Here is a 12,855-nt window from a genome sequence, read left to right on the forward strand (position 1 = left end):
AAAGGGTGGTAGACTAAGGAGGAGGGGATTTGTATTTGTACCTAATTAGTCACTTCTCGAGACAACAATGACACTATTAGGAGTTGTTTACATGATTTTGTTTTCAATTTATTTCAATCTTTATGCTAATGCAGATCCAAAAATCTCTTAGAGTAATGATTAATGTTTGATTTAATCCCCCCCCTCCCTGAAGAAAAGGAATGAGGTTAATTTTAGATTCATATAATCAAAAGAAATATATTAATTAAAGCATGGCAAAAAAAAAAATTTACATTATCCTTAATTAATTTCAGATAATGCTAAATTTACTAGGATATTTTTAACAAAATTGTTTCTATAAAATTTTAACCATTAAATTTATGTATTTTTTTTTATATAAAACTCATATATTCAAGATGTGAAAAATATTTGAAAATAATTTGAAAAAAAAAGGATAAAATCATCATTATTATTTTGTGTGTTTGTCTACCCAATTAACTGAATTTCAAATTGTGATAAAATATTACTGCATAGTCAACTGTAATTTCAAATAGGATTAGTATGTATTTGGTATTGTGGTATAAAGTGCTTTTAAAAAATATTTTTTATTTAAAAATATATTAAAAAAATTTATTTTTAATATCAATAAATCAAAATCATCAAAAAAAAAATGATTTTAATATAGAATACTAAAGCTATTGTTTAATATAGAATACTAAACAGTCACTAGCTGCTTAGACAAACGAAAGCTATTTTATTTGTTTTTTTTGGCCAAGGCTAGTTGGTAGTTGTGGGGCTATGTAACCTTTTTATTTGAGTACATGCACTAGTATATCTATATCATACCACAATGTTGAAATTGAGGATATTCTCACGTCCTTGTAGGCACTAGGCAAGGCACTTCCTTTAGCAACACAAAGGAAAACAAAAGTCCAAGAGAATGATTATATGTCATGACTCAGAGATAGATAGCTAAATACCGGAGGAAGAGACATCGGGAACCTTTCACTTTCAGAGGTTAGGAAATTGAACCTCTCTCAGCTCTCCCTTTCTGCTTCAAACCTGCAGAGCTTCTCTCAGCACAAGTTAGGCTCTGAAATCTGTAGACAAAAATGAGTAGCCAATAACACCCTCTTGAGTCTTGAGTTTGAAACCTATCTACTGTTTCTATTTTAAATCCAGGCAGCAAGTTCTATGCATTTTGACCCGCTTCCTGCATTGACTTGCCTCTTCTTCAAACCCTACCAGCCTTCTTCTCAACAAACCACCAAAAAGTTTCTTGATATTAGGACCCCAAAAGGAGCAGAAGAAACAAAGAAGGGCAATCCCCATCTCCAGTCATCTCTCACCGCTGCTCCTGCTTACAATATTTCTAAATAACTCTAGTTAGTGCTCCATCTCCATGTCATGATCAATTGGGTTACAAGGAAGAAAGAAATGGGGGTTCTGAGAAGAGAGCTGGCTTGCTTATCTCTTCTTCTTCTTCTTCTTCTGTTAATAATGTCACTGCTAGAGACTCCATGTTACGCTGTTGGCTATGGAAAGTTTAGTAGCGTCAAGGGCGGGTCTAGGTCTGAGCTGAGGAACAATCCTGCCATGTCTAATGGTGTTGGTGGCCACAAAAGAAATGCAAATAAAGATGGAAATGAAATTTTTGGTGGTGATAAGAGGAAGGTCTATACAGGACCGAATCCTTTACACAACAGATAAGTTACTACAGCTAGTCGCCAAGCTTGAATCTACTTCCTTTATATATGAGACTTTTTTTTTATATATATATGTTTTCTTTATTTGCTTTCCCTTTTTTCTTATCACTATTATGAACATTTTTTATGCTTGGAGCTCTTGCTGTAATCTCCACAGTAAATGTTTCAAGTGGTCTTACAGATGTATATGAGAGTTTAGGTTTGAGATTTTGGCTGAAGAAACATACTTATATTTGGTAAGATTATAAAGGAAGAAGTCAATACTGCTGCTTTCAAATATTACTCATGAAACATCAATGCCCATTAATGGAGTTGTTGGCGTTATAAATTCTGATCTGCTTTATAAATTTGCTGTTGGTTGGTGGCCATTAGCCCTGTCGTTGCTTCTGCTGGAAGAAGAAAATAACTTTACTGTCTCAGAGGGCTAACACTTTCTTTACACTGTTTAAGATTACTAGGTACTAGGCACTTGTCGATATAAGGTTCGCACATATATATAAAACAAAATAATATAATCTTATACATGTGGTGATTAAAAAATATTAAAATTAAAGATATTGTAATTTCCAATCATGTCATGTCATGTACCAAACTTTAAAATCAAACCCTAAACAATGCTGAGTCGCTGAGAGTTGGATTATGATTAGGTTAGTTTCGGGCTAAGCTATAAAATGTATTATTTTGCCAATATTTTGAGTGAACAATGCTAATTTTCAAAACAAAAAAATCATATGGATGGATGTACAGAGGACTTGTGCCTCAGTGCTTGAAACAGCAAAGATGGATCCTAATGCACAGTACAAGCATTCATGACTCATGCCTGCTCTAACGGCCGTTTTTCATCTTGGCCGGAAACCAGAGGACCGGAGGGAGGAAGCAGGAGGCCTGTGAGCCTTAAATTCCTTGGGGAATTGTTTATCAGAGACTGTAAGACGCAATCATCTTCAATTTCTTTGCCTGAATAATTATGTGGCAGACCCCACCTTAAATTCTGGTGTTGATTCGCCCTTTGCCAGCCATATGTCCACTATATAATGAGGATTTTACCGATTACAAGCATACACGCTCTCAATTTATGACCTTTCTTCCTCTGGCTTCATGCCCCCAGCAAGAATGATTGTGGTATTGTTTGATAGTTTTTTAAAGTTTTTTTATTTAGAAATATATATGAAAATTAAAAAAAAATTATTTTTAAAATTTATTTTTAATATCAACACATTAAAAGGATTTAAAAATTAATATTAAATAAAATAAATTTTAATATTTTGCAAGACATGGTTTTTACCGCAAAGACAAACATGTCATATGAGTACATGTAAATCATGTCTCTATTATATATATTTATTTTTTATTTATTATAGTTTCAGTTTTTAGGGATTTATTATTTAAATATTATTTATTATTTAATAATATATAAAGAATTATGAATGATGAACATATATCTCAATATTAATATAACATAAACATATATTATTTAATTATTTATTTATATAGGCATCTTAATTTTGATATAATATATACATGTATATATATAATTTATAATTTTTTTATATTTAGATACAAGAATATTTATATCATATTGGTTAGATAATAATCCCAATATATCAGCAAGTGTCACAGAAATCTCACCCCTTTCTCGTAAATAAATAATCCAAGCTCATTTCTACTCGCGAGTAGATTGCTTTATGTGCAGGTATGTAATTCTCTCTTATTTTCGAGTCTAATAATGCTAAACTCTCACCCGTCCAGATCAAGTAAGCTTATTCGGAAAATATGATTATGATCTTTTTTTTAAATATTTTTTATGTTAAAATTTATTAAAATAATATTTTTTTATTTTATTTTTTTAAAATTATTTTTTAATCATCACATCAAAACGATCCAAAATATAAAAAAAAAATTAAATTTTTAAAAACATAATTTGTACCGCGTTCCCAAACATTCCAATATAAAAATGGGATTCTTAGAAGGATTTTAGAGATAATCCCATTCACTAATCTTTTATAATAGTAAGTTGCTCATATTTGTTTGGAATTATAATGTTGAAATAGCTTTTTGTTTAAAAAAATATTAAAATATTATTTTTTATTATTTATTATTTATTATATTAGAACATTAAAACTATAAAATTAAAAAAAAAAAAAAAAAAAAAAAAAAAAACCACTAAAAAAACCATCAATCAAGCTCAAAAACACTTTTAAAATACTTCCAAAAACAAAAGCTAGAGCTTAGAGCTTTGACTTGTACCGATCCATCAAAACATTATGCACTAATTTCCAAAAACAATATAGTAGCACCTAATGGAGGACAATGCATAGCTTAAGTAACACATTTCCTATGAAGAAGAAAGATCAAATTTTAATCTAAGAATTTGGTATAGAGGGGCCAAGATTATTCCATCCATGAGCATCAAACAAAACTGATATTTGGAAAAGAATTTCATTGCAAGTATTGTACCAAGCACTCATCTGTTTTCCCTTTCCCCTTTTTGGGTGGGTGGGATGGAAAGGGGATTAGAAAGGATTCCAATTACCAAGCCCTAATAATCTGAATACAAAGTGATTTAGTAGGTGCAACTTGCAGGATTCCAATCACAATTACACTGGGAATAAAATTGAAAGAGGAGCTAAAAAGTAAAAGATTTCAAAAAAGTAAGAAAAGGTTGGCTTATAAGAGACCTAGAAGATGAAAAGCATCCAGATTTTTTCAAAACAGTAAGTGAGAAAAGAGAGGTGTTGTTGACATTGGCTTAAACATGACCAATAATGGATGGGGAGATCTATCCTTTACATCATACAATACATTTTTATTTTTTATTTTTTGCTAGGAAAAGAAATGAAATAAGAAGTTGATTCTAATTCAAAAAAGAAATTAAAATCCTATAGTAGATCATAAGAATATATAAATGATAGTGTAGCTTTAGAACTACTTCATGAAAAACCAAAAAAAAGGTAAAAAGTCCTATAATAACTAATAACTAGGTTGATATTATGAGTAGGTTGATTATTTCAGTGGTGCGGTGTTATTTTACCTTAATCATATGTTTAAAAATATTTAGTTAATCAACACACATTACAATTTTATCCCAAATCTTTTAAAAAAACCTTAGTTAAACAAAAAGCTATAATTTATAGTTTCTTAAAAACTTATTTTTTCAAACCAAAATCACATAATAAAACACACACTAACATCTTAGTATCCATGTTACTTTAATTGTTCCAAAGGTTAAAAAAATCTTCAAATCAATTTTCACGCATCTAAACTAGTTTATATATATATATTTCATAGTTTAGATAGACCAACCATGTCCAGATTAGTACATTCATGAAAAAATTTATTTCTTACTGCTGCTCTTCTGATTCAAGACTGAGGTGATAACATGGGAATTGGGAGGGAAGCCTTTTTCTCATTGGAGCCAATACCTCAAGGATAATGGCGTTATCGCTGCCCAAACTGTCAAGGATCTAAAAAGGCTATCTCAACACCTGACCTCGATAAACTGAGAGCTAGAAGTTGATCGGAGGTCCCCTACATGGCTTGTTATGGTAGAGTTTAAAGAAAGAGAAGCTAGAAAACATGAAGTACTCGATGAATTCTCAGAGCCATGGCCTCACACTGGTAAGGTCCAGAGGTTACCGGGTAACAGTACTGTTCAAAACTTATTTCACGTGCACAAGGACCATAATATCTCTGTCCAGACTCCAGATACTTGTAACGAAGAACCACAAGCCTAGAATCTGATTTGGACAGAACACGCCCCAGCTGTAGCCAGGGGGGGGGGGGTTAAAAGAAGTAAATTTCTATGATCATTTTTCTTGCTGAGAATTCAACAGTTGTGTACCTTTTCAAAGTTTAAACATTCAAGAAAAAAACCCTAACCAACAGGTCCTTGGAGACATTTGAAGAGGTTTTAAAGGATCCAAGTTGGCAAAAGTCCATCGCCATGATGCTCGGGTATTACCAAAATTCTCCAACCACCGAGTACCAACGAAATCACTATCATATAACTGTTTCACTCACATTCACGCGTACTTTTCAAGGAAAATCCACAGGTATGAGCTATATAAAAACCCACAAACTGTTTGGCAAATTATGATAGCAAACATTACATTTCAACTTCTCTGCGATGAAACGAACATGACAAATAAACATTACATCATCGGCATCAAATGCAATTTGGTCTGGAATTAGTTTGTGAAGGTTGTCTTTATTGTTTCTTCTATATCTTCCTTTTCAACCTCAAATCGAGGTGCTTTACAATGATAATTTAGTCCCTGTTCAGTTATTCAGGGTCTTGCTTTCTTTTGAAGGAAAGAATATATCAAATTTAAATAGTTTGACAATGTGATGGGAGAAGTTGAAGAATGTTACCCTACCCAACTTCTAAATGATACAAAGAAGATTCTGCAGGTCCACCAGCTTGAAAGAGCTTACTTGGCGATGTTGCTGTCAGCTGAGATGAGGGTCTTGAAAGAGCTGAGCAACGCTGTTCTTGTCAGCTAAGATTTGAGCATTGACAAGAACGAGATATGCTGACAATAATACAGCCAAGAATCAGGGAATTCGGATGGTTTATGCTGGAAAGAATTTTATGTACTATTCATGATATTACTAATGACCCCTATGCAACTAAATCTGGTCCGCACACTAACCGAAACTCTAAACTTAAAGTGCAGCAATTTGAGGTGAATGCGGCTGCTCTTTACTTGAAAATGTATTGATATAATGTTTTTTTTAAAATATATATATATATATATATATATATATATATATATATATATCAATTCATCAAAACAATCCAAAAAAAAAAACTTGATGCAAAAAATATAATTAAAAAAGCATGGCCACGCCGCAATAACAAACACTCCCACATACCTGACCTCGTATAGATACATGAAGATCTATTTATGCTTTCAATATTAGATAATTGACTTGTTTCTATTTCAAATTAATAATAGGACTAGCTGAAGGATTTATGGCGAGATCCTGAAATTTGGCCTACATCTTTGTGATATTTTAAGAGAATTAGCTTGGCGAGCTTGGACAAGATTTGTTAAGAGGGTTCACACCCTCTAACCTAGCTTAAGCAAATGCAAATCTCAACTATATATCATCCATGATGATATGTCCTAATTCCTCATTAAATCCAGGAACACTAGTCATCATATCATTTGCAAAACTCTTGCTACTTTTCATGAGTATAACTCCTCAAAGTTTCCTTGTCAAAACTACACCTTCCCCACTATAAATATAACCTCATTTCTCTAATAAGAAAGACAAGTTTATATAACACACAGTAGATCTCTCTCTCCCAATTCTCGTCTTCCAAACCAAAACACCTCTCCAAACTTTCAATCTTCCATTCACACCAATTGCCTCCTAGCTTCCTCACATACCACGAGTTTGGGTTCCCTAGTATTGCATAGCCCTCCTCCCTCCGCTCTCCTTATCTGTCTATTCCACCAATTGAGTTACTTTCATGTAATGCTAGCTTTTTTCACAAAAAGAACCTACATTTACACCTAGCATGTGACAATTTAGCTGTGTGGTTGATGTGCAATGGAGCATTGTTACCATGGGAATGAATAAAATCTATCACTTTATTTTCTCATATGTGTTTGTTCTCATTAAGTTTAGGGTTCGGCCTTACACTGGAACTATATAAAGTGTTTCCTTAGACTGCTAAGACTATAACTTGCTCTTAGTTTCTTCTCAGCTAGATGAAATATTATTTAACAAGTAAAAGTTCTTCGATAGCCCTCCATTTTCATTTGAATTCACCCATGTCATGTACTGTATAAAATCAAGCTTCTTTTACAATAAATGAAAACTCATTGATATTCATAATCACTTTGTGTCTATTCGTGTCACACAGAAATGGCCCATTTTCTTTTAATGAAATTAATTTCATACAAGCCACATGATAGAAAAAGTAGATACTTCAAATGCTTTCTCTATCACAATGCTGAAAGTTACAATCTGGGAGCAACAATTGATCTATTTAATCCCAACACAAGCAATCTTCTGGCATAGAGTTGTATAACAGCAACAACGCTATTAATATCACAAAAGCATACAGGCTTAAAGGGGCATTTAACATGATGATAATTATTTTATCTTTTATGACAAAAATTAATTTAAGTACAATCTTTGGATCAACTGCAAGCAATAGCTGTCTAAGTAAAATGTTGTGCATTTGCATGTTGAGGGAACAAGAGAGGTTTCACCCAAGTAGTTTCATGAAAAGGAATGAAAGCTCCAGTACCTTAAAGTTTGGAGGCATGAGCTGTGATTTTGCTCAAGGCGATTGCTGTTTTTGAACCAGATGAGTGTCCCAAATGCTTGCGGATGAAATTCCCAGCCAACATGATCTTCTGCAGATCCACATTGGTCTTGACCCCAAGACCATTGAGCATGTAAACAACATCTTCAGTAGCAACATTCCCAGAAGCACCTTTAGCATATGGGCAACCCCCCAGACCAGAAACTGATGAATCAACTGTGCTGATCCCCATCTGGCAAAAGAACATGCACTTTGTAAGGATTTAATTAGTTGAGGTCTAAGGTTTTGGTCTGACACACCAGTTTGTGGTTTGTTGGACTCACAACAACCTAAAAAAAACAGAAACAAGATGATTCATTATCCCTCATATCATCGAGGAAACAGATTGGATGCTATACCCAAAGCTATGAGGCTTTGTCTTCCTGTAAATTATTGAGTTAATAGCATAACCATTGAATAAAATATGGGCATCACTTTGCTTTCAACATTAACAAAGGTGAAAGAAGAGAAGTAACTTACTTGAAGTGATGCTAGAATATTTGAAAGAGCTTGCCCATAAGTATCGTGAAAGTGGACAGCAAGCTTTTCAATAGGGACAACATCAATAACAGCTTCGAGCATTGGGATGACAGTGCCTAAGCCATGGAAAGGAAAAAATAATTCAACACCTACCCCATCTTACCCAGAAGATGATAAAAGAAAGGTCAAAAGCAAAGCCTCAATGAGACTATAAGCATAGTTATAATGAAAAACATAGAAGAAACAACTGGCTTCTGATATATAACATATTCATATAGGTGCAAAACCTAGTTTCAACAAATTGTCAAGATGCAGATACTAGTTAAACCAAATATACCAGTGAATTAATCATCTTTAATTATGAGCAGAAGGCAACTTGACATTACCAGGAGTACCAACTCCAATTGTATCACCAAGAGAAATTTCATAGCATCCCATGTCACAAAGCTTTTTGGCCACATATGCAACTTTAGATGGAGAAACCATGCCTTCTACAGGACACCCCACAACACATGATATATAGCTGCCAGGATTAAAAAGTAATTATTTTGTCAAACTACCAAATTATTTTATGCTACATGTTAAGAATGAAGTGGCACAAAAATTTTGGGACATCGTGTTAAGGAAACCAAATGAGGGTGGGCTTAATGCATAGCATTATGTCAGCTCTATTGCAAACCAGGCATTCTGGTTCAAAACACGGGAGGTTGCGAGAAATGTTGCTCTCCTAATACCAATAGTAAAATGCATAAGCCTTGAGTACTGGCCTACCCTTATTGATACTATAGAGGATATGTATAGAATATTTGGGGTAATAAATTGAGTTCGAATATCAAAACATGATATCCTTTGGATATAAGGTATCCTGGATAAGATAGAACTATGAACATCTCATTCATGATTTAGCGGGGGAAGAGGGACAAGGAGAACAATAACATATCAGTAAAGGACAGAAAACTGAGCTATCCAAGTTTTTTGAGTTCAGTAAGATGTCAATGTTAACAACTTTATGGACATATCATATAAATTGTGTATCGCTGAAAGAGCTTTCAAAGTATTATTAAATTGTTGCCACAGAGATCATCTTCAACTACTATTTAGGTGATTTGCTATGTCAATTTCCATACAACTATAGGAATAAAATATTAGGCCACATTTTCTAAATTAAAAGGGAATGCACTTCCTAATTTTTCCTCCAAAGGTTTTCTTCAGCCAGCTATCATTGCCGTGCAACCATTCTGGCTTTCAAGCCAGAGGTGAAGAACATTTTGTTCATTTTCAGCGAAAATGATCTCCATTTTCCTTTGAAGGGCTGGTCAAAAAGACAGGAAAAAGTCACAGCTCTCTTCTATATTTGGCACTTCAAGAGCCTGCAACTTGTCATCTGGTCACCAGAATGAGATATTATCTTGGGTCTGTTATTAAGAAAATGAACTGTGCCTATAAGTCTATCATCTCACAAATTGCCAACTGCTGTCAAAGCAAACCAAAAGATATTACAAACCAAAATCACCTTCCTGTCAGTCAGAAGATCCGACAGCATGCATCCTTTAAAATGCCATCTATCTCTTTATGTTAATGAGTTACTCATGAATATATTCTCAACAAGAATGAATACCTTCTTCAAGCAGGGGGTTTTGAGATTATTAAACTCCGATGAACCACCAGTACACTATATTTGTTCTAGATTGACCACAATGCAGCAATACAAGCTTGACGGGATAAGAAAAGAACTAACTGTGTATTTAGTACAAGTTCAAAAACATACCCACGAACAGGAATTGAAAGTTTGCAGGCAGAGAGGGCAACTTCATGATAACGAACCAGACTATCTTCAATGCTGCAATTGATGTTTGATTTTGAGAAACCCTCCGAAGCAGAGGCAAAGACAGCCACTTCCTTGGCTCCAGCTGCAATAGCTGCTTCAAAGCCCTAGAAAAAAGTGCTACAAAAATATCAGCAACTCTCACCACGCAAGTTATAAGAAGTTTATATAGCATGGACTTGGTACTTAAGACAGCTCACTTTTAGATTAGGAGTTAAGACTGGAAATTGAGCACCTTTAAAATCTCTGATTGCTTCCATTACATCCTTTGCATCTGCTAGCTGTATACCAAAAAGTAGTTTAAAAACATAATAATAGACTATGTTTTGGAGGGAAGCTCCCTTCAAAGAACGACAAGACAGATATGAATTAAAAAACCTATGTGAGTGCACCAAACAAATAGACATTAGAATAAACCATCAAAATTGTTCAAAGGCGGATGTTGCCATATATTTAAAAATTACTAAAATCCAAGAAAAGGCTAGAACACTTTTTTTTCTATAAAACATGAAAATGTAAATGTATAATGATACAAAGAAGATAAGAGTAAAAATATTACAAATGTGAATTTAAGAAAAGTTTCTTATCTCTCATTACAACCAATAATATCCACCTGTGGTACCCATTTTGGGGAAACAAAACTCGTGGCCTCAACAACAGGCAACCCTGAAGAAGCTAACATTTTGATCAGCTCAACCTTAACAGCAGTAGGTACAATATCCTTCTCATTTTGCAATCCATCCCTTGGACCAACTTCCACTATCTTCACATATTCTGGAATGCTGCTAAAAAGCTGCAGCATAGGCAACAAAAACTCATTTGGAGTAGATAACAACCAAGCTCAAATTTTAAATGCATCCAGAATATGGATATAGAAAAGTAAATCACATTGCGTCATTACTAACTTATACTACAGCTGCTTAAGTTTCATTTTCATGAAGCTAAGAATTAATTAAGGAATCTTCTTATAGAAGGTGATGATACTGATCCTACAACTCCATTCCTCCCTCATATGAAATGACACTTTTGAGCTAACATCTATAGCATAAAGGAAAGTTCAAAAGATAGTTGATCCACCTTATTTGTCGATTCCCTTCTGAGTTTGTAATAAGTACTAAAATGACGACTTGACAAGCGCAAAGCATCATGAACATTATCATTTTCCATAGAATTCCAACCCCATATTGAACGTGAATGATTCAAGAAACCCCTTTGAGACATTCTTCTTGTTTGTCCACTCCAAGAGACTGCCTCTCTTGTATCACTACGAGAAATAGAGAAACGAAAAACTCATCGACTCTGATCATTTGTATCACACTCAGAAATGAAACACTAATTAAGCAAGTCTTGCACATGCAAGTTTGTCATAAAATAACCAAAAAAATACAAGCTTTAAATCATTCCTGCAACACTTTCTCAAAAATAAAAACCCTTCTCACAACAATCCCAGATAGCTAAATAAATTAAACAAATAAAATCAATCTCCACAATAAATTTTGGGATCAAGCTACACACACATATAACCAAAAAGAAGCAATAAAATCAAGGAAACAAAACGATAACAAACTTGCCAACCACATTACATCATAAACAACAGAACCTTTGAAGAACAAACAGCTTGAATAACAAACAAAAAGTAAATAAAGGTCCTTACTTTACACCTTTTAAAAAAGAGTTTGAAGGTGCCATGTCATTTGTTGTTGCTCCATCTAAGATGGGTTTCATTGGGACAAGATTACGATGATGTAAGAAACTGCAACGCCGAGAAAACTTGGAGAGAGCCTTTGTGGTTATCATGAGATCAATCAAGAGGCTTAAAGATATGCTAAAAATGATCAAAAAAGAAAATTTATTTCAAATTAGTACTGGTAATGAAATATTTAGCTGAAATTTGTCTAGTTTGAGTGGTTTCGATCGAGAAGGGATCGAGGAAAGGAAGCGAGTTTGATTAGTTGCAGAGAGCGCGAGAGATAAGATCAGAGCGAGGGCCGAGGGGTCTATTTGCATCAGTGCTTTGGATTGGCATTTCGATATATATATTAAATATTATATTAATTCATACAATTTTATTATATTTTATTTAAAAAGAAATTAAAGTAGTAAAATTTAGTATTCGATTCCTTAACTTTTTTAAAATAAAGTCCATATATTTTGAAATATTTTCTTTGTGGGATGGAGTGAGTAAGTCCATGATCATCTTTTAAATACAAACCCCTCAAGTTTTTTTTGGATATTAGATTATATAATAGAAGTATTTTTTACTCATTATATAATAATTAAATTAATTAAAATTCTATCTATTTCATTTGAAATCGATAAAATTTTAGCTATATAATTAAAAAAATACTAATCTTAATGTCTATTGATTTATTTTATAAAGAACAGCTCAATCAAGGTGATTTTTTTCTTTGAGAAAAAATAAATTGTATTCTGTAAAATTAATTTTAATTATGTTGAATTTTGGATTTTTAATTTTTAATGTTACTAGAGGGTATAATTTGGGTTTGAAAAATTAAAATCCAACTTTTCTATCGCAATAAACC

At 33.2% G+C, this 12,855-nt stretch overlaps 1 protein-coding gene across 5 annotated transcripts; it reads right to left on the reverse strand.

Annotated features, from left to right (window-relative positions):
- Positions 1 to 5,872: 5,872 nt before the first annotated feature.
- LOC118053025 (hydroxymethylglutaryl-CoA lyase, mitochondrial) lies at positions 5,873 to 12,336 on the reverse strand. Of its 5 annotated transcripts, none has more exons than XM_035064151.2 (9): positions 11,974 to 12,336; positions 11,390 to 11,576; positions 10,926 to 11,105; positions 10,513 to 10,593; positions 10,256 to 10,419; positions 8,874 to 9,010; positions 8,488 to 8,603; positions 7,951 to 8,200; positions 5,873 to 6,217 (listed from the first exon to the last, which is right to left on the reverse strand). In XM_035064151.2, the coding sequence occupies exons 2-8, from the start codon at positions 11,531 to 11,533 to the stop codon at positions 7,952 to 7,954; spliced, it is 1,071 nt and encodes a 356-aa protein (XP_034920042.1). In that variant the 5' UTR covers positions 11,534 to 11,576; positions 11,974 to 12,336; the 3' UTR covers positions 5,873 to 6,217; position 7,951. The 5 variants fall into 5 exon arrangements, with proteins under 5 accessions (XP_034920042.1, XP_073266154.1, XP_034920038.1 ...); XM_073410053.1 differs by having other exon boundaries at positions 5,873 to 6,184; positions 11,967 to 12,336; XM_035064147.2 differs by having other exon boundaries at positions 11,967 to 12,336.
- Between the last annotated feature and the right edge of the window lie 519 nt (positions 12,337 to 12,855).

This window comes from Populus alba, chromosome 6 (assembly GCF_005239225.2).
Source record: "Populus alba chromosome 6, ASM523922v2, whole genome shotgun sequence".
NCBI classification, from domain to species: Eukaryota; Viridiplantae; Streptophyta; class Magnoliopsida; order Malpighiales; family Salicaceae; genus Populus; species Populus alba.

Excerpts from the sequence above, each read along its gene's own strand:
- LOC118053025 (XM_073410053.1), bottom strand. The coding sequence starts at position 12,109 with ATGATAACCACAAAGGCTCTCTCCAAGTTTTCTCGGCGTTGCAGTTTC. Across the intron at positions 11,577-11,966 it reads TCTTTTTTAAAAGGTGTAAA|TGATACAAGAGAGGCAGTCT; the intron begins GTAAGGACCTTT and ends TATTTCTCGTAG. Across the intron at positions 11,106-11,389 it reads GAAGGGAATCGACAAATAAG|CTTTTTAGCAGCATTCCAGA; the intron begins GTGGATCAACTA and ends CCTATGCTGCAG.